The sequence below is a fragment of the Peromyscus leucopus genome, chromosome X (genome assembly GCF_004664715.2).
Source record: "Peromyscus leucopus breed LL Stock chromosome X, UCI_PerLeu_2.1, whole genome shotgun sequence".
NCBI lineage: Eukaryota > Metazoa > Chordata > Mammalia > Rodentia > Cricetidae > Peromyscus > Peromyscus leucopus.
The window spans coordinates 82,201,607-82,229,548 of record NC_051083.1 but is presented as its reverse complement, the minus strand read 5'-3'; the positions used below and the strand labels follow the sequence as shown (position 1 = coordinate 82,229,548).

At 41.0% G+C, this 27,942-nt stretch overlaps 2 protein-coding genes across 2 annotated transcripts; both read right to left on the bottom strand.

Annotated features, from left to right (window-relative positions):
• Window positions 1-1,683: 1,683 nt before the first annotated feature.
• On the bottom strand, window positions 1,684-3,612 carry LOC114688599 (trifunctional enzyme subunit beta, mitochondrial-like). The gene is given in 4 exon segments (XM_037198790.1): window positions 1,684-2,082; window positions 2,441-3,015; window positions 3,018-3,383; window positions 3,514-3,612. Coding segments are annotated over 4 exon segments (1,398 nt in total). The 5' UTR covers window positions 3,572-3,612.
• Window positions 3,613-24,479: 20,867 nt separating this feature from the next.
• Window positions 24,480-26,502, bottom strand: LOC114688600 (CUGBP Elav-like family member 1). Its single transcript, XM_028863160.2, has one exon. The coding sequence runs from the start codon at window positions 26,411-26,413 to the stop codon at window positions 24,716-24,718; it is 1,698 nt and encodes a 565-aa protein (XP_028718993.1). The 5' UTR covers window positions 26,414-26,502; the 3' UTR covers window positions 24,480-24,715.
• Between the last annotated feature and the right edge of the window lie 1,440 nt (window positions 26,503-27,942).

Genomic DNA, 27,942 nt, shown 5'->3' with positions numbered 1-27,942 from the left:
ATATTTAGCTTGTTTGTTATTCTTTTTGTTTATAGGAACTGATAGTTATAAAACTTTGTATATTTTAGAAGGATTTTAGATATTTTAGAGAGACTTTGAACATTTTAGAGAACTTTTGAACTTAGAAGAGGAGACTTTGGATGTTTTAAAGAGACTGGACTTTTAAAGTGTTTGAGGTTTTTTTTCAAGACACAGTTTCTCTATGTAGCCCTAGCTGTCCTAGAACTCATTTAGTAGACTACGCTGGTCTAGAACTCACAGAGATTTGCCTGCCTCTGCCTCCTGAGTGCTGGGATTAAAGATGTGTGCCACTATGCCTGGCAAGTGTTTGAATTTTTAAAGACTGTGGGGGGCATTTTAAAAGTTGGAATATTTTATATTGTGATATCAGTATCACAAGGCCATTTTAGGGACAAATTAGAAAGAAAGAATCTAATTGAATATATTTGCATGGCAATATGACAAGGAATAAATAATGCTTTGTAGTTTTATGTCAGATTGACACAAACAAAAGTCATTTGGAAAGAGGGAACCTCAATTGATAAAATGCCTGTGTCAGATTGGCCTGTGGGTAAGGTTGTGGAGAATTATTATTATTATTATTATTATTATTATTATTATTATTAATGTGATAGAGCCCATCTTACTGTGGCTGCTGCAATCCATGTCCTGTCTACTATAAGAAATGGGACTGAGCAAGCTATGATGAGCAATCCAGTAAGCAGCTTTCCTCTGTAGCTTCTGCTTCAGTTCCTGCCTCAATTTGCTGCCTAGGCCTCCTTCAGTGGTCTGTGACCCAAATATGTAAGCCAAATTGCTTTTGATCACAATGTTTTATAACAGCAATAGAATCACAAAAAGACACTAAACAAGTAAATATGAAATAAAAATATCACTAGCACCAATCATCAAAAGTGAAACTTTTTCATGCTTAACCAATTAGTCATCTTACAACATTATAAAATTTACAAAGAACAATCATATGATTTAGCCATGGCACTTTGATATGGATCTATATATGATCCATATACATGATAATTCCCTAATGAAACCCTTTATTTTATACAATTAAGGGATGCTCTAGTGTCCACTTCCTCAGCACTGAAGCATATGTCACCATATCTGGGTTTTTATGTGGAAGTTAGGGTTAAATTCAGTTCTTTATGTTTATGAGCCAGTTTATCTACTAAACAATCTTCCTAGCTCAACATTTTAAAGTACTCTTTTTTTTCTCATACATTCCTACTTTATTAAGGTCAATCAACATGGCATTTACATATCTAAGCATTTCAGTTTTCAGAGATGTTTAGGTTATTTTTTTCCATAATAAGTTAATTTAGGAACGTTTGTATTTTAGAAAAAATTAATTATCTCTATGACACAGACAGGAACAAGGGGAATCTGCAAATGTTGCAAGATGATTCCAAACCTCAGTTGATCTCTTTCTAAGTGACAAGAGAGAACAAGAACTGTGTACGCATCTGTGATAGTCTGGAACTTGGAAAGCAACAGCTGTGATTACTGGAAATCTTGGAACACTGGCAAGGCTTGATCGCAAAGTATTTAAGAGAAGGCCACGAATGTTGTTTTCCTAAGAAGAGCTAGGAACTACAGGTGTCACTTGGTAGTGCATTGAAATGGCGTTGCCCAGTGCAAGTGCTGCACAGAAATCAGTCACCTCCTTTAGAGCAATCGCTTTAGATAAGCTTCCCCTATCATAGCATGACCCTGTCCTCCAGCTGCACAGGCAGCCACTAAAGCATACTGGCCTCTGTCCTTCCTCAGTCTGTTGGTGGCTGCCATGACCAACCGACAGCCTGTGGCTCCAAAAGGGTGTCCCAGAGACAGTGATCCACCCCAGATATTAAACTTCTCCAACAGAGGTGATCCGACCTTAATTTTCCTGCCCATGTAGTTTTGTGCAAACCAGTCAGAATCCATGGCTTTAAAGTTAGCCAAAATCTGACCTGAGAAGGCTTCATGAAATTCAAAAGCATCAATATAGTTCAGGGTTAATCCTGCCTTTTCTAGAACTTTTGGAGTAGCATATGTTGATCCAAGTAAAAGCTGATCTTTTGGATCCTGGGGCACATAAATAAAATCCCTCAAATATGCCTTTTGTAGTGGGTAGCCATTCCAGCTTAGATCTGGAAGTTCCAACCCCCATTGAGACTCTGGCAACTGTCACACCTATGAGGCGGGACCAGGGGAGGTGCCAGGAGACTGGAGAGCTGGATGGGCCAGCACTCTCTCTGTGCGAGCTCTCTGTGCCTGGACGCTGAATGGTGAAGGTTGACTGAGCAGAGCTCCAGGGAACACTGCTGGATTGCAATACACCTTCCCAGACCCTGCAACCTACCTATTACTTAATTTGTGAGTTACGCCATTAAATAAATATCCTTTTAACTACGTGGAGTGGCCAAAATAATTTCTCCAATACCTTTGCCTTATAACCCATGGCCAGAGCTTTTTCCTCTGACATGATCAGCATCGCAGAAGCCCCATTACTCAGCAAGGAAGAATTTGCAGCTGTCACTGTCCCATAGGGTTTGATGAACACAGGTTTTAGTTTGGCCATTTGCTCCAGTGAGGAAGGACAGATTCCATTATCTTTGGTAACTGTGTCCTTTTCTGGTACTTTGAAGGGTACAATATCAGGAAGATGTCCTTCATCCTGTGTCTTCTTGGCCAGACTATGAAAACGCAGTGCATATTCATGCTGTTCCATTCTAGAAACAGCAAAGGCAGCACCCAGTCGGTCTGCAGAGTGGCCCATGGTCTCATTAGTGGAGAACTCAGCCACTGCGGGGAGCTCAGGAGATGAGAAATTCAATCTGAATTTAGAGAGCAAGGACAGGCGCTGGCCCAGATTCTTGGCTTTGTTGAGGTCAAGCATCATTTTCCTCATTTTTCTTGAATGACGAATAGGGACATTAGACATTAACTCAACACAACCAGCCACAACGACGTCACACTGGCCAGAAGCTATCAGACCAACAGCTGTAGTCATAGCTTGTTTGAAGAGATACAAGCCATGGTGACAGTGTGAGCGGGAGTCTTGTCAGAGAAGCCAGCTCCAAGGGCAGCCTCTCTAGCCACATTGCTTGTTTTTACTTCTTGAATAACTGTACCAAAGATGATATAATCAACAACATCCCTTGGAACATTGGACCAATGCAACAAACCCAAAAGTACAGCTCTAGCCAAGTCATGTGGCATTAGGTCTTTATAGGAAATGCCTGACAGCAGAAATGGAATGCGGACACCTTCCACCACCACGATATTCTTCATATTGGGTTTTGCTAAGTTCTTCTTTGACTTGGTCTGGACAGCTGGGGCAGATTGTAACTGGGAACAGCTCAGAGGTCTTATAGAAAATCTGAAGGCCCATTTTTTTTTTCTAGATAGGGTTTCTCTGTGTAGCTATGAGCTTTTTCCTGGAACTCACTTGGTAGTCCAGGCTGGCCTCGAACTCACAGAGATCCGCCTGGCTCTGCCTCCTGAGAGCTCTGAGGGCCCATTTTGATGTAGTAGAAAGGTTTTTAAAAGTGGAAGTCAAGATGGTAGTCATTCTGAAATCTCAGAGACCGTGAAAGCTGCCGCTCCCAACAAGGTCAATTCCAGAATCGACATTTTAAAGTACTATTTATTTATTTATTTATTTATTTATTTATTTATTTATTTTTTGCTTTTTCGAGAAGACTGTCTTTATTAGACACAAACTGTAATGCTTGATCAATGATCTATATTTCATTGAAAACTCTAAAAACCAATCAGTTGTTTATATATGTATATAAAATTGCATAGCTAAGTATGATTTGAATTTATTTTACTATGGCATAGGGTCTAAAGCTCCTTCTATTGAAATTTTCTGGGACAGTAGTGTTTTTTATTGTAAAACTTTCTCTGAGTCTCATTTTCCACCTGAATCTCTCTGATTTGCTTTCTTCATAATACCTTCTAAAGCAGAGAAAAAAGATAACACTTCCCCCAATAACAATGGAATGTAGTTAGGACACTGACTTTGGAGACAGTACGATGAAGATCAAAAATAAATCTTATTTTTCAGTTAATTTTCCAGAGTATATGCACTTTCAATGTGGTAGGAATTAATTGCACAGGCTTTGGAGACTTGAGTCTTTTAGGAAAATGTGGTGATGTATACACAGACACATATCTTTCTGTGATGACTTGCCATGTATCTGTACACACACTCACATACACACATTTTTTTTCCATCTACTTCATTCACTACTTCCAAGGTGACTCAGTGGCAGAAGGAGTATCTCAAATTCAATAAATCCTATTTTTTTTGTTATAGCATTTCCCTTTTTTAAAATCTTGGCACAGTTTGTGAGGAAAGGTGTTCTTTAAAGCCATTAAATGTTGTTGGTTGTTATCTTAAGAGACTTTTGAGTCCCTGTTCAGGGATTTTAATCCACTCTGTCTCAAGCTCTAAAACTAACCTTTCTTGACATTTTTTGTCTTCTGTATTTCATTGAAGATATTTCTTTTCCAATTTCTCCTACAATGTTCAAATGTAGAATGAAATTTTTAATATACATGTATACACACACTGCCTTTCCCGCATTTATAAACATAAGCTTCAACAATAAATGATTGGCCAAAAATTCTAGTTTGAGTCCCACAAAATGGTAAGCCATAGAATCACCTCTTTCTTAAGGAAAATTGTTTTAATTTCCTGAAACCAAATTTTGGTATTGCATCCCTGTCTTCCTCTTGAACAATACAGTATTTTCTATACTACATTTTGCCTAGTTGCACAGTCAAAATACTGCATCAGATATAGCATGCATTTTTTTTTCAAAAGTCAATGCTTTTGTATAGGAAATCAAAGTGTCACTGTACTTCCATGATTTAAAAAATATGTATCTCTCTTTATCTACCTTTCAAAATAGTCTTCTGTTGTGCAATTTATTTTTGTGGTTGTTACCACTGCTACTGCATCTCAGGTTCTAGCCCTTTCTCTTTCATCTACATGCTTCTGATCTTATTGTCTTTACCTGAGTACTTTTTTCTTAGAATGAAGAAGTTCCCTTTTTACTTACTTTGCACATGATGCCACACTAAGGGAGGCAGTGCCATACAGTAAAAAATCAAACAGGCCTCAGGGAAGTTGAAACAGGTGCATTCATAATCACTAGCTGTGTTTCTGTGCACAAATAACTTAAAAACCTGGGGCCTCCCATTTATGTGATAGAAACAATGACCAGCTTTAAAAAAATAGTCACTGTGAGAGTTAAACTGAATAAAATACTTCATACTTCTGGAAAATAATGGCTGCTATTATTTGTATTATTAATATTTTTTATTACAAAACTGAAGAGAAATATTCAGCTAGCTCAACCACTTTATATAAGGATGTTGCAATCAGATTTCACTATTGTCCCCTATTGCCTCTAAGGACTGAGAAAATTAGTCAAACCTTTCTCTTTTTCCCTGAATGGCAGAAATACATCATCTGCCTAGGGAGTCTGGATAGTTATTAGCTGATTAGTTTTCCCCATAGATGTTGAACTTCCAGTAATCTATAAATACTGGGAGGGTGTTTGTTATTTATTTCTTCAAATGAATCCTTTGTTTAAGGGCTTTAGTGGATAAGATAAAATTCCTATGTGTTCATGTGACTGTATAAATTGGAATTACAAAAGTGAATTCTAGCAGGAGACTTGTAGACAGCAACCATGCATTTTTTCCCTTTAAGCAATATCTTATGGTTTTAGTTTTTAGGAGCTTTTTTAGCACTTCTGTGACAACCCTTCCCCCAAGCAAATCAGGGAGTAACAATGAACAGTGGGGGCTGTTAAAAATGGTATTCTGAAACATCATTCTGATTTCCCTTAGGGAACCATTTTGACATTTTTTCAGGCTGTGTCTAGCCTTCTATGGAGCTTTTACTTACATTTAAGGCTTGCAATCCATAAAAATCAATTGTATTTTTTGTTGTATTTGCATTTATAGAGCTCTTTTAATATATTTTATATCAAAGTTCTTCTACAGACCAATGAGTTATATAGTTTTATGGCAGAAACTATCATTGGCAAAGTTGGTGCTTTTTATTTACAAAAGTCCCTGGTTTTACACATTTCTGCACGTGAAAATGAACATTGCAGCTCGTGGAAAAGTGTAATTGGGAAGGCATGATTAACAATTATCATTAAATGTCAACAGTGACCATGAAACATTACAATGACTATATGGGAAGTAAGGGATGTTTCTCAGCTTAAGTAACCAACTGGTACCACCTCAGCATTATCTATCACATAAGAACTCCTATAGGAGGATCTTTGGCTTTTGCTTAGGACATATTTCTAGAGGTGGCAAGTCATAATTCATAATATATACTCACATTTTTCACTACAGAAGGGATGCGTGAAAGCTATGTAGCACTAAAAAATATCTGGGCAATTCAAATTGACTTAATTAATATAAATTATACAATCCACACGGTATTCCAGGGGTAGTTTATCAGCGCAGAGTTAGGAAGATTTGCCATGGTATTTGTAGGAATGTAGACTGTGGAATCTAGTAAATTAAAAGTAAAAGGATCTAATTTAGATACAGTGTATTTTTTATCATAAATAATATTTTATTTTCTAAATTCAATTTCCTCTGAATGTTCATTTTCTTACAAATTACACACCTTATATAACATAATATATTAGCTAAAAGAAATGCTGCTGATCTATACTTGGTGTAAATAGGAATCTTTTCGAACATTTCCCCATTCTAACTTGGCTTCCTTAATCTTTTCTTGTAATTCTACTTTTCTAATTCCATAGTAGTTGAGGTCTTCTTCTTCTTAGGAATATACTTTGTCTAAATATAAAAGTGTGGAGCAGATTAATAAACAATATATTGGCCCCAGACTTCCCTTCTGGACAGGAGGTGAGTGCCTGGGCTCAGCCTAGACCCCATCCCTGGGCACCAGCCACTCCGGGGAAGACCTGCCCAACTTGGCCCCAGGTTCTGGCCACCAGGCAGGTTCCCTTCTAGCCCTACCAGGAAGGCTCCCCTTCTCCAAGATCCCCGGCAGACCCTGCAATCTCCACGCCCTGCCCCCATGCCAATCTGCCTGATACCCCAGCCACTTCTTGAGACTTAGAGACTGGCCCCCAGTGCCCATCCTTCCCTGGACTTCCCATCTGGACAAGAGCTCCCATCCTGCCCCGGACATCCCATCTGGACAAGAGAGCTCTCATCTGGAAAAGAGAGAGAGACTTCCTGAATCTGTCAGCTCTGTCTGGACCAAGTACACTGATAAGACCAAGAACAAACCACAAGGAGATGGGCAGACATCAAGGAAGAAGTACATACAACAAAATGAAGAGCAATACAGCATCACCAGAACCTAGCCCCCCTCCAACATCTAGACCTGAACGTCGAAAATTGGAAGAAGCAGAAGAAAACAGCCTTATGAATAACATCATGAAGAAGGTAAAGGCTTATATATAGGAAAAGACAAACAAAAAATGGGAAGAACGTTATAAAAAATTAGAGGAAAGGACAAATAAAGTAGAAGAAAACAATAAAGTCCTGAAAGAAAATCATAAAAAGCAATGAAACAGATGAAGGAAACAGTCCAAGACCTGAAAAGGGAAATAGAAAAAAATGAAGAAGACACAAACAGAGGGAATGCTGGAAATAGAAAATCTGAGTAAACGATCGGGAACTTCAGATGCAAGTATAACCAACAGATGCAAGAGATGGAAGAAATGATCTCTGGCATTGAAGATATGGTAGAAGAAATAGATTCATCAAAGAAAACACTAGAGCCAACAAAGTCATGACCCAAAATGTCCAAGAAATTTGGGACACCATGAAAAGACTAAACCTACGAATAATAGGAATAGAAGAAGGAGAAGAATGCCAACTCAAAGGCACAGAAAATATATTCAACAAGATCATAGAAGAAAACTTTCCCAACTTAAAGATGGAAAGGCCTATGAAGATACAAGAAGCCTATAGAACACCAAACAGACTAGAACCCCAAAAAAGTCCCCTTGACACATAATAATTAAACAACTAAATGTACAGAATAAAGAAAGAATATTAAGAGCAGCTAAGGAAAAAAGGCAAAGTGACTTATAAAGGCAAACCCATCAGAATAACACCCGATTTCTCAATGGAGAACTTTGAAAGCCAGAAGGACCTGGACAGATGGAATGTAGACACTAAGAGACCATTGCCCTGCCTGCAGGGCTACAACAGGTTCTTGACCACCCTAAGGAGGGAATGTAGGGACAGGAGACACAAAGGAAAATACACCAAATCTAGATTCTGATCAAGGTGCAACTTTATTTCTCTCCAGAAGGATTTATATAGTTCCACAGGGTGGGGGGAGCAAGAAGCTGCCATCTGCATAAGGTGGGGCAAGCCAACAGGATGTTTGTATGGGATGTTTACAGGGTGAGAGGGTCAAGGGCTCTGACTCAATGTCCTGTTGCTAGGCAACCTGACTGTAAGATGATCTACTTTCCTGTCTTATGGGGGGGTCCTGTATTTTTCCACTAACTAGAGATTCTGTCCTTGTCCCTGAAATATCCCCCTTCTTAGTAATAAATCTAAGGGCCAACATAAACCAGGTTTGAATGGTCTAAAAGGAGGGCTCTGAAAGAGGCTTTGCATGGAGGATTACAGAGGCCCTATTCCTCTAAAGGTTGTGAGAAAAGGTCTGAGATGGAATGTCTCTCCAGACTCAAGCACCACAGGCGTCCCCATAGTGCAGGAATCAATGGACCGTGCACTTTTTTGAGGGAGTGGAAATGGGTAAGCACAAAGCTGTCACACTGCCCAGGGCATATAATTATATGCAACAGGGCACATAATCCAGGCTCTCAGGATTTTGGGGTACCATGGTCCCCAGCTTGTGCAGTCCCAGCTGCACTCCAATCATGCCTTGAGTGAGCCTTTTTCCCACACACAGGTGCAGCCTCCCCTGAGTGAAGAGGTCTGTGTGGGGCATCTCTAGTCGGGGAAATTTCAACCCTGGATTCCTGCATATCAAAGTAGTGGTAATGAACCTGGATTTGCCTTGCCGGCAGGTCTGTTATTTGGCTTCGGATGAACGGAGTGAGCCAGGAAAGTGCCCATGGCCCAAAGGCAAGGACCAGGAGCAGGCCTACAACAGATCCTAGGAGGGAGGAAAGAAGGGTCATTAGGCAAGGGGAGTTTGGAAAACTAATTCTAGAACTACCCAAGCTCTTATCCTCCTTTTCTTTTTCCCTTTTTCTAGTCCTTTTCTAACCTTTACCATACTATCTCTGACTACCCCGGTGTGGTCTGTAAAGAAGGAACATTCCTCTTTGAGCACAGTACAAAGGCCACCCTGTTGTAAAAAGAGGAGATCCAGGCCTCTCCTGTTCTGTAAAACTATCTCAGCTAGGGAGGAAAGGGATGACTCGAGGGCAGAAATTCCCTGTTCAAATTGGGCAATATCATCATCTATGGACAGTTGAAGCTCAGAGTAATGTTGGTTGAACAGGACCAGAGAGGCAATTTCTGTGCCTGTTTCCACTGCTCCAATCCCCAGAAGGACTGCTAAGGTGATGGCAGTAACAGGCTCCCATCAAGGCAGTTGTCTCACCATGGCTTCTCTTCCTAAAGATCAGGGAATTGATCCGAGGAATAATAGGTTAGTCTAGGTGGAAGGGACCTAAGTGCTCTGAGTGGCATCTCTGGTGCTACCCTGTTTGCTGTGCTACCTGCCAGCCACAGGCTGTGTCAAGCTGGCCCAACATGGCTATGACCACCTGTGACACCAAGGCCAGCAAGTCCAACAAGCCTTTCTGACACTTTGGATGAAAGTTCAGCACTGCCCTTGGAAACAAGACCCCTGCTATCAGACTGGATTTGTGACAAGCAGTGTCCCTGCTCAGCCCAGAACATGATTGACTATGGGACTTGTATACTGTGTGAAAGGTCTCAAACACAGTTAGCTGTAAAGTTCCCGCTGTCTCCCCAAGGAACTCTGAGCAGAGTGATAACAGAGCTAAAGGGCTGGTGGGGGTTGCTGTGGGTGAGGAAAATAGCCTGGATAGCTTGCCAGAGGGACAGCATTTAAAATAGAAGAAGTTTCCTCAGGAGAGGGGCTATCTCTCCTGGGCAGATCAGGTATATTTACAGCTCTAACCAGGCGTTCTGGTAACCATCAGGGAGCAGTGTGTATCTGGACAAGAATGCAGGCTGAACGTCGTCCCCATATAAGGACCCAGTGAGGCAGCCGAGGAGCCCAATCCAGCTGACCCCCGAGGGCTGTTTGTAATTGAGGGATTTTCACAGACAGAGGAGGGTAGAGGAACTAGCTGTGTCAGGCTCGTACCTTGAGGAATCATGACCATGCCGTTTACAGCAGTGGCCAGAATCTTAATTTCACCTGTGAAATCACTATCTATTATGCCAGGGTAGACCTGGACCCCTTGGAGGGCCACAAACATCAGGAGGTAAGGGCCCTGTCACCCCTGTAGGGATGACCTGAGCCCCTTCAAGGGAGTTTAATACTGTTTCGGCAGAGGCACACAAGTCCAATCCAGCACTGCCTGGAGTTGCTCTCCGGAGGGAGGAGAATGGAACTGGGGCAGGAGAATTTGTTGAGGCTGGGGAGGCAGGGCCTGAGCAGACCTCAAGGCCCCAGGGTGTGCTCTTGGAGGCATTGGGGCCAGGAGCGGGCCCCTTTGGAAGTTTCCCAGCACCCGCGGAGGAAGGGGCTGACAGAGATAATTGGTTTTTGAACTGTATTCTGTAGCCCAGTGGCGGCCTTTGTAGCAGCGGGGGCAGAGAGTGAAAGGCAGGGGCCTCATAGAGGTGGCCTCCTGAGCCGGCTGTGACCTTTCTGGGGGCATTCCCTAGCAAAATGTCTGGGTTGTTTACAGAAATAACATGTGCAGGCCCCCTGCTGTTGTGAAGACCTCAGGGCAGCACCTATGGCTAATCCCATGGCATGGGCGGTGCCAACACCTGAACAGAGTCTTACATATTCAGACAGGTCCGCTCTGTTTTTATGAGGGCAGAGGACTTCCTGGCAGACAGGGTTTGCATTTGTAAAGGCTAAGTGTTTAACAAAGGTGCTTTCATATTCGTTAGGCCCCAAAAGTCTCTTAGCTGCATCATTTAAGCAAGAAACAAAGTCACTAAAAGATTCATCAGCGCCTTGACAAATCTTTGCTAATAAGGTGGTAGCTGAACCCTTTTGGGGCAGGTGTTTCCAGGCCCAGACCCCTGCGTTTTGAATCTGGGCCAGGAGACCAGGAGGGAATTTTGTCTGTGCTGCATTTGTATCATAAGGGGGGTTGCAGAGAAGTTTCTTTAGCGTCCAAGTTTTTGAGGACAGCTGTTAAATATTTTTTTTGAGCAACTTCTCGACAATTTTCACTAAATTCTGTTTTCCAGAGGACAAAGTCACCCCCAGAAAGAGCCGCGTGTGCAAGGAAATACCAGTCATTAGGAGTTAACCAATGTTCGTTCTGGTTTTCCACCAAGGCCAATGTAAAAGGAGCTGTACAACCATACTGAGCACAGGCAGATTTCAGCTTTTCAACAAGATGGAAACTTAATTTATGATAAGTCTGTCCTGGCGGGGGTCCTCAGATGACAGCTCTGGCTCCTGGCCCTCTTCTTTCACCCTTCCCCCTCCTCATTTTGATCTTCTAAACCCCCTGAGGGTCCGCTCTGCTCTGGGTGGCTGCCTAGGATGAGTCCCCAGAGGTCTGGCTGGGGTAACAGGAAATGCCAGGACAGGCTGAGGCTTACTTTTTGATTTACTAGATTTTTGAGATGGTTTTAGCCGGGAACCACCACTTCAAGGGCAAGATCTTTAAGTTCTTTGTCAAGAGTTTTTAATTCCCTTAAAAGCTCAACATGTTTCCTGCAAGCTTGGAGGGCCTGTCGCAGTGAGTTGAGATCTGGGACAGGGGGAGCCAACTCATTAAGAACGGCCCTGCAAAAGTGGGAAGACAAAGAAACATAGGGGGCACCAACGGAGATTTTTGAGGTTGTATAAAAGGGTCCAAAGACTCCTGTTTTAAGGGGAGATTTTTGCAGGAGGGACAGTCTGTATCATGGTAATGGGCCACCCCTTTCTCTAGGGAAGCCTCCTCAGTGGGATCTGGAGGGGAGTTATAGGTAAAATTATTAACAGAGGGATAAAGATGGGCAGGAGCGGAAAACTGGGGATTGTTAGGTTTAAAAATCGTGAGTGTCCCCTCTTCCATAGAGCACGGGTCGTGATCCTAGGGACAGACTGAAGGCACTCAAGAAAGTGCTGGGGGGAGGGGTGGTCTTAGGGTAGGTAGAGGGGGAGTGAAAAGCTTCTTTTAAGATTTTTTTTTAGCCTATATTAATAAGCTCTTGTACGTCAGGGGAATATTTACAGACCCTAAGAATGTCATTAATAAGTTTCCAGTAAGAAAGTGTGGTGACAGGTTCCTTCTCTAGTCCAAAAGTCCTGCAGAAATCATCTAAACATTCTCCAAGGTGTACCCAACTTTTTTCATCTATGGTTCCTCCTTGGGGGAAACAAGGACATGTGTCTATAATATAATCAAAAAAGGCTTTAAGATCTTTTTTCTTTACCCTAGTTACTCATATCTTGAGAGCCTCTTTTAGGCCAGAAATGAATAAATCCTGTGACAAAGTTGCCTGTCCCATGGTACATCACTTTCTTACCTGTGTCATCTCATCTCTCCTCCAGGATCATGTCCTGAACCATGCGATTTCAGGGGATCTAACAACTTCACCAAGGCTTTGGTCTTCCTCCAGGAGACGACGTTCCGAATCCTTAAGAGGTGGTTTCATCCACGTTGGGCAACAGTTGCCCTGCCTGCAGGGCTACAATGGGTTCTCATCCACCCTAAGGAGGGAATGTAGGGACAGGAGATACAAAGGAAAATACACCAAGTCTAGATTCTGATCAAGGTGCAATTTTATTTCTCTCCAGAAGGGTTTATAAAGTTCCGCAGGGTGGGGGGAGCAAGAAGCTGTCATCTGCATAAGGTGGGGCAAGCTAACAGGATGTTTGTATGGGATGTTTACAGGGTGACAGGGTCAAGGGCTCTGACTCAATGTCTTGTTGCTAGGCAACCTGACTGTAAGATAATCTAGTTCCCTGTCTTATCAGGGGTTTGTATTTTTCTGCTAGAGATTCTGTCCTTGTCCCTGACAGACCATGGATGCCAGCCTAGACTAATATACCCAGCAAAACTTTCAATTATCATAGATGGAAGGAACAAGACATTCCAAGACAAAGCCAGATTTAAACAATACTTATCCACAAACCCAGCCCTACAGAAAGCACTAGAAGGAAAATTCCAACTGAAGGAAGTCAGATACACCCTCCAAAACACAGGCAATAGAAAAAGCCACAGCAGTAAAACCCAAAGAAGAGAAGTACACACACACTACCACCAAAAAATAACAGGAATGAACAATCACTGGTTATTAATATCCCTTAATATCAATGGACTTAATTCACCTATAAAAAGACATAAGCTTACAGAATGGATACAAAAGCAGGACCCATCTTTCTGCTGCATACAAGAAACACATCTCAAATTCAAAGATAGACACTACCTAAGAATAAAAGGCTGGGAAAAGACTTTCCAATCAAATGGTATTAAGAAACAAGCAGGTGTAGCCATCCTGATATCCAACAAAATAGACTTCAAACTAAAATCAATCAAAAGAGATCAAGAAGGGCATGTGGTGGTATTGTGTTCCCAAAATATTGTGTACTCTAATAAATTTATCTGGGGTCAGAGAACAGACAGCCACTAGATACAAAGGCTAGAAAATGGTGGCACTCACACCTTTAATCCTAGCATTCCAGAGATAGAAATCCCTCTGGATCTCTGTGAGTTCAAGGCCACATTGGAAATAGCCAAGCATGGTGACACAGCCTTTAATCCCAGAAAGCCAGCCTTTAATCCCAGGGAGTGGTGGTAGAAAGCAAAAAGATATATAAGGCGTGAGGACCAGAAACTAGAAGATTTTGGCTGGCTAAGCATTCAGGCTTTTGAGCAGTAATTCAGCTGAGACCCATTCTGGATGAGGACTCAGAGGCTTCCAGTCTGAGGAAACAGGACCAGCTGAGGAACTGGCAAGGTGAGATAGCTGTGGCTTGTTCTGTCTCTCTGATCTACCAGCATGGACCCCAATAACTCGCCTCAGGTTTGATTTTATTAATAAGAACTTTTAAGATTCCTGCTACAAGGGCATTACATATTCATCACAGGAAAGATCCACCAAGATGAAGTTTCAATTCTGAACATTTATGCCCCAAACCCAAGGGCACCACAAATGTAAAAGAAACATTACTAAATCTTAAACCATGTATAAAACCCCACACATTAATAGTGGGATACTTCAACACCCCACTTTCACCAATGGACATATCTCACAAATAGAAACTTAACAGAGAAATAAAGGACTTAACAGATGTCATGACTCAAATGGACTTAATCGATACCTGCAGAACATTCCATCCTAACAAAAAAGAATATACCTTCTTCTCAGCATCCCATGGAAACCTTCTCTAAAACTGACCACATACTTGGCCACAAAGCAAATCGAAACAGATACAAAACAATTAGAATAACCTCCTGTGTTCTATCAGACCACCTTGAGTTAAAGTTAGATTTCAACAACAACAAAAACTACAGAAAACCTACAATCTCATGGAAACTGAATAATGCTCAACTGAATCACCAATGGGTTAAGGAAGAAATAAAAAAAGAAATTAAAGACATCCTAGAGATGAATGAAAATGAAGACACCACATACCCAAACTTATGGGATACTATGAAAGCAGTGCTAAGAGGGAAATTCATAGCACTAAATGCCCACATAAAGAAGTTGGAGAAATCTCACACTAGTGACTGAACAGTACACCTGAAAGGTCTAGAATAAGAAGAAACAAAGTCTCCCAGGAAGAATAGATGCCAAGAAATTATCAAAGTGAGAGCTGAAATCAATAAAATAGAAACAAAGAGAACAATACAAAAAAATTAATGAAACAAAGTGTTGGTTCTTTGAGAAAATCAACAAGATAGACAAGCCCTTATCCAAACTAACCAAAAGACAGAGGGAGAGAGCATCTAAATTAACAAAATCAGAAATGAAAAGGGGGACATAACAAAAGACATTGAGGAATTCCAGAGAATCATCAGGTCCTACTTCAAAAACCTCTACTCCACAAAACTGGAAAATCTAAAAGAAATGGATAATTTTCTGGATAGGTACCACATACCTAAGTTAAATCAAGACCAGATAAACTATTTAAATAGTCCAATAACCCCTAAGGAAATTGAAACAATCATTAAAAATCTCCCAACCAAAAAAAGCCCAGGGCCAGATGGTTTCAGTGCAGAATTCTATCAGATCTTCAAAGAAGAATTAATACCAATACTCTCTAAATTGTTCCACATAATAGAAACAGAAGGAACATTACCAAACTCCTTCTATGAGGCCACAATTACCCTGATTCCTAAAACAAACAAGGATACAACAAAGAAAGAGAACTACAGACCGATCTCCCTCATGAAAATTGATGCAAAAATACTCAATAAAATAAATACTGGCAAAGAGACTCCAAGAACACATCAGAATAATTATCCACCATGATCAAGTAGGCTTCATCCCAGGGATGAAAGGGTGGTTCAACATAGGAAAGTCCGTCAATGTAATATACCATATAAACAAACTCAAAGAAAAAAACCACATGATTGCTCTCCTCCCTCTTCTCCACGCACGTGTCTCTCCCACAGGCCTGTGCACTCTCTATCCCTTTATCTCTAATAAAACTCTTATAAGTGGATTCTGTTGTGTTTTGTGACACTTCCTTGCAGGGTAAGAACACAATGCAGCTAAATAACTAACATTTTGGTGCTGAAACCGAGCTGGCGCTTCCGGGCGCCCTGCGCCTGGAAACCCGCGAACCGGGTAATCTGCTCCGTATGCGACAGACCGCTCTCCATTCGCCTGAACCGCATCCAAATTGCATCCAACACCGCTTTCTTCGATTGGTGAGTTCCCCCATTTTTCGGGCAACGTAAACAGTTTCCTGAATCTGTGAGAACAACCGTTGATCATCCGGCACCTCACATGTATTCTTGAGACCGGGGGAACCCCCGACCACGGTCTTCATTGGCTACGGTCTGCCCCTTTCGCAGGCCTAACTTTTCTAGCCATCTCCCATGTCTGCAGCCACCATCGTGGTGCATCCTGGGAGCCATGTGGGATCGAGGGGCAAACGCCGTCTGGATTCCCAGGGAATCCTTTCCCTCACTGTGGAGGGGGACACTGCTTCTGCTGACAAGTCAAGGAGCAGCTTGCACCTGGTATCTGCCCTTGACCTTGGGGACGCCTGGGGTCTTGGCTCCAGATCACGTTTATTTTTTATTTTTTTTTTTATTATTTTTCTGCCTCTCCACTGCAGACATGGGAAACAAGGCTCCCAACCCTGTTAGTCCTTCCTCTCCATTAGGCTGTCTTGTTGAAGCTTTAAAACCTCTCAGTTTAATGCCTTACATAAAGATTTCTAAGCTAACTCGTCTATGTTCAAAAAAAGTGGCCAAAGTATGCTTTATAAAATAACAAAAAATGGCCGCCGAGTGGCTCCTTGGATCCCGATATTTTATGGGAACTCTCTAATTACTGTCGGCGTTCAGGCAAATGGAAAGAGTTGCTTTCTTCTTTCTCAATGCTAAACTGCCTCTTCTTGTTTCCTTCTCTCCTGCTCATATGCTCCTAGCTATACATAAACCAAAGAATTCTCTGACTCCGGAATCTCTGACTCTAGATCTTGCTAAGGAACCAATAATTAAAATTCATGTTCCATCCTCTCTAACAGAACTCTCTCAGATAGAAAGTAAGCTGGATTCTTATATGTCTAATTCTGCTTCCTTTATTAAACAGTTTCAATATATAACTCAATCTTATAGTCTCACCTTTCATGACTTCCTGAGGAGCTCAGGTGTGTATGGGAGCAGGCTAGGACTCATGCAGATGAAATTAATCAAATTAACTTTCACACCCCCAGGAGCTGAGGCGGTTCCTGACCAAGAACCACACTGGGACTACAACACCCAGAATGATTGTCTAGCCAGAGATAGGTTTATTACCTGTCTCCTGACAGGCCTCTGTAAGGCTGCCCTAAAACCAGTAAATAGTTCAGGATAAGGACGAAAATCTGTCTCTTGTTTCCCAGACCTCCCCGACTAAAACTTAAGCATCTGGAGAGCAAGGCTCCTGACCCCACAGGCAAAAGAGTCATCTGTGGCATTTAAGGTGTGCCAGGAAAGAGATAAAAGCCCGAAAACAAAATTGCCAAGTGCTGGCACTCGCTGACTTCGAAAAGCTGTTGGGTCCCTGTTTTAAATGAGGAAAAGGCCATGGGCTACCGAATGCCCTGCCAGGCCATCAACAGCCTTGTTAAAAGTGCTGCCTAGAAAGACAAAGAGTCAGCTGACTGTCCCCAGGCACCAAGAGGCATGGGTACATCAAGCTAAGACCTCCAACAAACCTAGGCTTGGCTACAGACATGGCAGGGAACCCAGAATGCAGCAGGGAAGTGATCTGTTTCTTTCCTTCTGGACACCAGAGCCATTGACTCAGTCCTGGGAGTTTTGGGATGCCACCTCCTTTATTGTCGGGTACAAAGGACAGCCTTACCTGCCTCATCAGACACTGCCACTCAATTGTATTTTCAGAGGCATCCCTCTCACACACACATTCTTATTGGTGCCAAGCTGCCCTGTACCTTTAATGGGGAGGGATCTCCTAGCTAAGGTAGGAGCGTCCATTTCTTTCCCTCCACACATTCGCCTCATCGCAGACATGGCAGCAGCTCTCCTACTTCTCCTCCTAGCCACTAACTCTACAGACTCCAAATATCCTCCTGTCCCACGCTGCTATTTGAAGGAAGCGTCGACTTCTCACAGCAAAAGGAGGATCCGTGTCTAACTCAGGCCATATAATGGCTATGCTGGAGGCTTCCCACCTCCTCAGGGCTACAGCTTGATTTTACCCATATGCCCACCGTCAGGAAAAGTTGAATATCTACTCAGACCAGTTCTAACACCAGGTCTTTTTTCCAAGCCTCCAACTGTTCCAGATAGCCTGTTAACTCCTCTTTTATGTCACCTAAGGTCTATTCTATGGAGCTATGTGGACTGTTCACTGCCTCAGCCGTGTGACAATCCTTGCCCATCTCCAATACACATTGGGGATCAGGTTTTTCTCTTTCCTCCAGGCCAGCGCCCTTTACCCCTTTCTCCTAAGTGGCAGGGACCCTTCAAGGTAATTCTTGTAACCCCTACAGCTGCTAAACTCGAGGGCTTTCCTCACTGGGTCCACCTGTCTCACCTAAAACCTTTTATCTCACCTCCATCCCAGAAAAATCTCTCTTCATATACAGTGAAACAAACAGGGCCTCTCACTCTCAAGCTCCAGAGGACATCAGGATCCACTGCCTTGTCACCAATTCCAGAGGAATAAGGTATCACCCCCTCCTTTCCCAACCAGGGCCACATAGAGCCGGAGGCAAAAAGGACCATCAAAAATATCCAGGCGGTAAGGAATAATGTAATACAACAATTTATCATTGTTCAATACTCAGCAACTGATCACCTGTGTTTCCTAAGTGCTAACCCAATAAGGGAAACAGGTGCCTTAAATAAACTACCTCTAATGAGGCTTTTCTCAGATAGAAATTAAGCAGAGTACTAAGACCAGATCTACCTCAGGTAAATGTCACATGCCTCTATCTGGGCAGGCCAGATCTACCTCAGACAAATGCAAACTCCAAAATAAAATAATAATGATTCTTTCTCTCTAAGCTCTTTCTATGTCAACAGTATCTTGTCAAACAGAAGGTCCCCAGCCACAGCACAGGAGGTCCCCAACCACAGCACGGATGGACAGCTGCAGAACAAGGGGACAGCAGAACGTCATTCCAGGATGTCCACCGTCATCCCAGGACTTCACAAGATACCCCTCACCCCCCCAAGAGCCAACCAACACCCACTATTCAGCTGGAAGCAGTCTTTGAGAGAAACGTCACCCCCATACCCAGTCAACCACAATTTTTTTTCTTCTTTTAAAAAGGAAAGAGTCGGGAATGAAGGGTTCACAACATGCCCCCATGGTCGCATATACCAGGCGGACACTTCCACCTAGCCAATTCCAGTCAGGATAGGCATTTCCGGGTCAGGGCGTCTCTCGTAACCAGGATACCCGGTGGACCTGGACACCTCCGCCTAGCCAGTTCCAGGTCAAGATAGCCATTTCCGGGTCAAGGCGTCTCGAGTAACCAGGATCCGTGACGTGATCTATGCACACGTGTGCAACGTGACCATTTGATCTACGCACACGTGTGGAGTAGTGACGTGACCTGGCCACACCCCCAGCCAGTTTTAAAGCAGAGCGCCATATTCCTGGTTCTCTCTCTTCTCCCTCTTCTCCATGCACGTGTCTCTCCCACAGGCCTGTTCACTCTCTATCCCTTTATCTCTAATAAAACTCTTATAAGCAGAAAAAAAAAAAAACCACATGATCATCTCACTAGATGCAGAAAAGGCATTTGACAAAATCCAACACCCCTTCATGGTAAAGTTCTTGGAGGCTTCAGGAATACAGGGAACATGCCTAAATATAATAAAGGCAATTTACAGCAAGCCAACAGCCAACATCAAATTAAATGGAGAGAAACTCAAAGCAATTCCACTAAAATCAGGAACGAGGCAAGGATGTCCACTCTCCCCATACTTATTCAATATAGTACCTGAAGTTCTATCCAGAGCAATAAGACAACATAAGGAGATTAAGGGTATAAAAATTGGAAAGGAAGAAGTCAAGCTTTCCCTATTTGCAGATGACATGATAGTATACTTGAGTGACCCCAGAGATTTAACCACGGAACTGATACAGCTTATAAACACCTTCAGCAACATAGCAGGATACAAGATCAACTCAAAAAAAATCAGTAGCCCTCCTATATACAATGGACAAAGAAGCTGAGAAGGAAATCAGAAGTACATCATCCTTTAAAATAGCCACAAATGACATAAAATACCTTGGGGTAACACTAACCAAGCAAGTGAAGGACCTATATGACAAGAACTTTAAGTCCCTGAAAAAAGAAATTGAAGAAGAACTCAGAAAATGGAAAGATCTCCCATGCTCATGGATAGGCAGGACCAACATAGTAAAAATGGCAATTTTACCAAAAGCATTCTACAGATTCAATGCAATTCCCATCAAAATACCAACACAATTCTCCACAGACCTGGAAAGAATAATACTCAACTTCATATGGAAAAAAAAACAAAACAGGATAGCCAAAAGAATCCTGTACAATAAAACAACCTCTGGAGACATCATGATCCCTGACTTCAAGCTCTACTATAGTGCTACAGTTATAAAAAACAGCTTGGTATTGGCATAATAACCAACATGTGGACCAATGGAATTGAATTGAAGACCCTGACATTTATCCACAAACCTATGAACATATAATTTTTGACAAAGAAACACCAGTAGCTCAGACACTGAGAGAAACAATCAATGGGACCTCTTGAAACTGAAAAGCTTTTGTAGAGCAAAGGATACAGTCAACAAGGCAAAGAGACAGCCTACAGAATGGGAAAAGGTCTTCACCAACCCCACATGTGACAGAGGACTGATATCCAGACTATATAAGGAACTCATGAAATTAGACATCAAAATGCCCAACAGTCCCATTAAGAAATGGGCTATAGAACTAAACAGAGAATTGTCAACAGAGGAAACTCAAATGGCTGAAAGACATTTAAGGAATTGCTCAACATTCCTAATCATCAGGGAAATGCAAATCAAAACAACTCTGAGATACCACTTTACACCTGTCAGAATGGCTAAGATCAAAAACACTGAAGACACCTTATGCTGGAGAGGATGTGGAGATAGGAGAACACTCCTCCACTGCTGGTGGGAAAGCAAGCTTGTACAACCACTTTGGAAATCAATATGGTGCTTTCTTAGAAAACTGGGAGTCAATCTCCCCCAAGATCCAGCTATATCACTCTTGGGCATATACCCAAAGAATGCTCAATCATACCACAAGGGTACTTGCTCAGCTATGTTCATATCAGCATTATTTGTAATAGCCAGAACCTGGAAACAACCTAGATGCCCTTCAACTGAAGAATGGATAAATAAAATGTGGTACATATATACAATGGAATATTACTCAGTAGAGAAAAACAATGATATCATGAGGTTTGCAGGCAAATGGATGGGTCTAGAAAAAAATCATCCTGAGTGAGGTAACCCAGACTCAGAAAGACCAACATGGTATGCACTCACTCATAGGAGGATACTAGATGTGGAACAAGGATGACTGGACTGCTACTTACATCATGTGTATGTGTATATCTATATGTCTTGTATACCTATACATAAACAGTATGAGAATTTATTGGATTGATATGAGAAGAAATAGTCATTTTGGCATAGTTCTGAAAACATCATATAACCTAATTTCTAACAATTAAAATGTATAGGCATAAGAAGAATCTTGAATTCATCATAGACACCCAAAATAGAAATGACTTTAAACTAATTTTTCTGAACATATACAAAATATGGAAATCAAAACTAATCCTAATTTTTCTACTGAAGGATTTTTTTTTTTAAATCCAAATCAACTAATGAACCAGCTGGAAACAGAAAAAATAAAAACTTATGTAGTTTCTAAAACTAGAATAGCATCATAGGGCAAAATGAAGTATCAAAACATCTGCTGCAGTGACTCAGAACTTAGTGAAATTTTATTTGATGTAATTCTTTACATCAAACAGCCAGTATACAGACTGCTATATTTCCTCTCAATAGATAAGCTTATTTTCAGGGGAAGTAGAAACACTTGTTCTTAATAACAACAAGTCACTTGCCTTTAACTAGTTAACTCCAGTGAATGGAAGCAGATTGCTTCTGAACACTTTCTGAAGGATATGTCTGTATGTGTGTCGTTTGTCCCAAATACATACTTGCAGACATTTTCATAATGTTAACTGCATTCACTATTGTATAATTGTGGTGGTATTGTGTTCCCCAAAATATTGTGTACTCTAATAAATTTATCTGGGGTCAGAGAACAGACAGCCACTAGATACAAAGGCTAGAAAATGGTGGCACTCACACCTTTAATCCTAGCATTCCAGAGATAGAAATCCCTCTGGATCTCTGTGAGTTCAAGGCCACATTGGAAATAGCCAAGCATGGTGACACAGCCTTTAATCCCAGAAAGCCAGCCTTTAATCCCAGGGAGTGGTGGTAGAAAGCAAAAAGATATATAAGGCGTGAGGACCAGAAACTAGAAGATTTTGGCTGGTTAAGCATTCAGGCTTTTGAGCAGTAATTCAGCTGAGACCTATTCCGGATGAGGACTCAGAGGCCTCCAGTCTGAGGAGACAAGACCAGCTGAGGATCCGGCAAGGTGAGATAGCTGTGGCTTGTTCTGTCTCTCTGATCTACCAGCATGGACCCCAATAACTCGCCTCAGGTTTGATTTTATTAATAAGAACTTTTAAGATTCCTGCTACATATAATGCATTTAGTTTTATGAATTCTATTGTTAGTTTTTCTGGGAATGTCCCCTATTTTTTATGACAGCACAGTAAGATAAGCATATAGTTTCCTAATTAGGGAACATCAGTTAAAGCAATATTTAAATTAATTCAGTAGATGTATCAACTGGTGCTTGCAAAACAAAATTCAATATGCTTTAATTCTAAAAAGCAATGAACATCAAAATGTTATTTGTAGGTGGAATCTATATAACAGGTATGTAGTTCTATGTAGTAATTTTGCTTTTAAAATTAGTGTCATATTTAGACTTTATATTTTAACAAAATATAATTACATGTCCTATATTTAAATTCTCCCACTGAAGCTACAAAATTTGTTCAAATATTCAAACAAACATTTCCGGTAAATTTGAAAATAGCATCCTTATTATTTGCTTCTAGTACTTTTTCTTGTCTTTCCTGTTGTGCACTATATCTATCTGTGTATATCTATATCTATATGTACATGTATATGTATATGCATATATATCAGTTTCATTCTCATGTCATTATTCATTATTCTAAGCTTGTATTATGTGTAAAAGTCATTGTTAGATACTAAGAATAACACAAAAACAAAGGGCAGGTTACTTTTTGTCTTCAGGATATTTATATTCTACTAAATACAAAGGTACTGAGTAAATTTCAGTGTCTCCTTAAAAAAAATCCCATATTATAAAACTGTCAGAATTTCAGTTTCATTCTTGCCATTCCTTCTTGATGAGGCGTTATCTGAAGATAGAAATTGATTTCATCATGCTACAGAAGAGTTCTGTGGTTTCAGTTAGGTATATACCAGGTCTTTGATGTCCTGTATCATTCTCTTTTAAATTTTTCAAAAACTCTCCTTAATGCCTTAAAGATAGAAATACTCTCAGTAAATAATGCAGGTCTGGTTTGAGTCTGCACTGTTCTACATGACAGACAGTAGCCACATGTGTTGAGCCTTTGAAACAAAACTAATTAGAGCTGAGATGTCCTATAAAAGTAAAATCGACTAGATTCCAGTGATTGGGTATGCCAAGAATGATGTAAAAAAGTCTCAATAATTATCTTGATTACATGTTGAAATGAATTTTTGATTATATTTTTAAATAGCATTTAACATTAAAATGCTTTCTCTTTAAAAACTGTATTTACTAGAAAAATTTAAATGACATGATTCACATTTATGACTCATTATGTTGTTGTTGAGAAGAATGTTCATGCCCTTTTTGCCACCCCATTTTCTTATTATGCATATACATACAGTATATCTACCCCTAAAAAATAAAACAAACAAACACAAAAAACTTCTGGTGTCTTCCTAAAGTGAGTGCTATCTTCCATTCCAACACTTTTGCATGCCTCCTAGCACAGACTGTTGGCAAAGGCCCATCCACTTCACTTTTCCTCCAGTAACCCCCCTGCTAAGATCTGTTTTAGATGCCTGTGCAAATCATCTTTCACAAAATATTTCCTAATACTTAACCCTATTTCTTGCCTCTCTTGAGATTGTTTACCTGTACTGAATATAATTTTTGACTTAGAATAGATCACTTTAAATACTAGTTGAACACATGAAGGAAATCACTGAATGTTTAGAAATCAAAACAAATGATACTGGAGCAGAGGGATTGCAAGTTCTAAGTTACTTTGCACTATAGTGAGTTCAAGGACAGGTTGGGTGACCTTAGTGAGCCTCTGTTTCAAAGTAAAAGTAAAAAGAGAGCTGGAGTAAAAATCAGTGAATGCATAAGTATCTCCAACCCAAACACACCAACATAGAAAAGACAAGGGTGGGGGCAAATGATATAATTTCCTTCCCTTCCCTCACCACAACAAAGAAAATCCCAATTCAAAACAAAAGCCACTCAAAAATAAATCTTTTAAATGTTTATTTTCCAGAAACAAATTCTCCAAGGCAGTCTCAAGCCTTTGTCTTCTCCTTGAAGTTCCAGTGACAAAAGGTGATGGAAAATGTTTTAGTACTTCAAAAGTTGCTGCAAGTACTGACAATGTCCAATCAGGCAGTTGTTTGACCAGTTCCCCCTAAGTCACTGAACCTTTCATTGTTGAACCGAGTGCTGCTTGGATAAAGGCTTCAACTTTAGGCTTCAAAATGCTGAAAAAGTTCCCTGATAACCATTACCAAGGAGAGAGGACTGGCTTATTTGCACATTGCAATTAAGTGCAGATTCCAAGTCATAAGCCCCATAGCTGTATCGGAAGAAATAATCTCCATTAGAGCCACGAAAAGCAGGCAGGGGATTGTAGGCATTTGGGAAATGGCTCTGTACTTGAGAGAAAGTAAGTCCTTCAGTGCTTCTGCCACTGCCAATTGCCCCAGAAAAGTTCTCATTTGCTTCAAAGGCATTTTGATTTGCTCCAAAAGCATTTTGCGTTGCTCCCACAGTATACTGACTTGCCCCAAAGGCATTTGGGTTTGCCCCCAGAGCATATGGGCTTGTCCTGAAAACACACGGGGATGTCTCCAGAACATAGTGGCTTGTCTGGAAATCATATGTGTTTGCCCAAAAAGCATAGTGGTTTGGCCTGAAGGCATCTGAGTTTGCACTCTGAGTATACTGGCTTATTCCAAAAGCATTTGGGCTTGTCCCAGAAGCATACTGCCTTACCCCAAAAGCATTTGGGTATGTTCCGAAAGTATACTGGTTTGTCCAGGGGGCATTTGGGGTTGCCCCTAAAGCACATTGGCTTATCCCAAAAGGATTTGGGTATGCCGCCAAAGCACGTTGGCTTACTCCCAATGCATTTGGGTATGGTTTCAAAGTGTACTGGCTTGCCCTGAAGGCATTTGGACTTGCCCCAAGAGCGTACTGGTTTGCCCAGAAGGCATTTGGGTTTGCCCCCAGTGCATTGTGGCTTACACCTACAGTATTTGAGTTTGGCGTGAAAGCATTCTGACTTGCCATGAAAGTACTTGAATTTGGCACCAGAGCATTGGGACTTGCCTGGAATTCACTGGGGGTATCCCTGGAACCAGTGGCATTTGCCACAGTGACATTTGAGTTTGCTCTGAACGTATATGGGCCAGCTCTGTGGGCATCTAGGTTAGCTTCTTGAGCATCTGAGTTAGCCATAAAATGGAATCCTTGGTTGCCTTCTTGTCCCCAGTGGCTTTCAAACTCAGCAGCTCGAACACTTTTTCTTTCCCTAACCATAGCTTTAGTCTTACTTTTATTCGGTTGTCTTCTGGGATATTCTTTAGGGACTGCCAATTTAACTTCACAACGGCTGGAGCCAATGAAATGGAATCTGGTTTCTAAGACCTTTCTAGCGGAGATTTCCTCCACGTATTTTATAAAACCGAAAGCTCTTCTGTTCTTTGTGTATGAACACAGTGGAAGCTCAATATCCTCTATCTGCCCAAATGTGCCAAAGTAGGCTCTTATTTTTTCTTCAGACATCCGAGGGTTCAACCCACCCACAAAAATTTTTTTGATGGGGAATTGAGATTCAATGGCTTTAGCCCTTCTAAACTCCACTTTCTTGCCATCCACTTTGTGGTCTTTCACTAGTAACACCTTCTCTACGGTAGAACTATCTTTGAAAAGCACGAATCCAAATCCCCTAGAGAGGCCAGTATTTTGGTCTATTTTTATAACAAAATCTATTATTTCACCGAACTGAGACAAGTATTTCAGAAGTGCTTGCTTGTTCAGTTCTGGAGAAAGTCCCCCAATGAACATCTTACTGTCATCCTGTTCATTCTTGGTGGCATCGATTCTGAACCCTTCACGGAACTGGTTTCTTTCACCGTACTTTCGCACAGCAAGGCTGGTGGTATTCATGGTAGACAGGCTGGATGGAGGTGGCTTGACTGTTGGTGAAAAATCCGCTGCGGCACAAATGGTGATGGCATCGCCGTTGTCCAGGAGTAGCGGGATTGTCGCAAAATAATGACGAAATAGAAACAAGCACGGCGACTAGAGTCAACGCAAGGACTGTCTCGGGTTCTAAACTGGAGCGCGGGGATAGTGCCTGATTTTTACAGCAAAGGTGTTATGTTTTCCCTGCAAAAAAGTAGGCACCCCTACAGACTTTGTTTTTGTGCTCATAAGGCCCATGAAAGGGACAGTTTGCTATAGAAGGAAGAATATATATCTTTGAAATTTTGTTAAAACCTTTTTTTTTTTTTTCTGGAAAGTGCCTTAAATGTCCAAGAAATCACCAATTCATTGTATCCTTTAGATGAGTTTCATATTAACCTTTAAGTATTTGGGGACTGCGATGGGAAAATGATGCAGGATTGAAACACACCACAAGGAAAACAAAACGCCTAATGGTTTTTATATTATACTAAAGGAATCCAAAGGGAAATTTTAAAATAAGAGTTTCACTGAAATTCATTTATGTAATTCATCCTTTTAATGTTTTAAATGTATTCACAAAAGTATTCTGTCATTACAATAATCCAAATAATAAATGCACACTCCTCCACAAAATTCTGTATCCCACTTAAGCAGTCACTCCTCATTTCCCCATAACTCACTAAATGGTATAATGTGTGGCTTTTCTGTTTTACTTCTCATACCCAGCTGTTTTCAAGATGTGCCTATGCTATAATATAGATTAATATTTTATTTTTTAGCCATTGTGTAGATATGCTATGTTTTGTTTTTACATTTCACAACAACTTCACACATTTCACTTGCCAGTTTGGCTTTGCTCCATTCATTATTACACACACACACACACACACACACACACACACACACACACCAAACAAATAATCATGAGAGTTTTTTTTTTGTTGTTGTTTTGTTTCTTTCTGGCATGCATTGTTATTTCTTCTTTTTGGCATGGTCAGTAAGTATAGATCTCACAGTTTTCTTTTCCAAACAGAAAGTATTTAATATCAGGGAAATTTATCCTTGTGTCTAAAGACCAAAGCTCAAATTTTCGATGCTTATTTTTTTTGCCTATTTCAGTCCTTATCACTACTCATTAGGTATAATGAAGTAGTTTATATCTATCACCTTCTCCTTCTAATAGTTTCTTCGAGGAAGGAGATTTTGTGTCTCAATTACTTTTCCCACAGTTTGTGTATATAATCATACTCAAGGAATTTTTGAAGTTATTACATATTTATGTTTAAAATGGTGGCCACTTATTCTTCCAAATGGAAAACTTAAATATTAAGCATAAAGCATAATTTTGAGACCAGAAAGGAAGCTACTTTCCAAAAATACCCTCAGGGCTTGACATTTGCAGCTGTCCACATGATGAACTTCATTCCAGGCTCCCTGCTATGGTATGATCCAAAAGGTAGGACAAGTTCAAAGTTAGTATGTAGACTGAAACTGCTACATGTGAAGAG

Coding starts and splice junctions, on each gene's coding strand:
- LOC114688600 (XM_028863160.2), bottom strand. CDS start 26,413: ATGAATACCACCAGCCTTGCTGTGCGAAAGTACGGTGAAAGAAACCAG.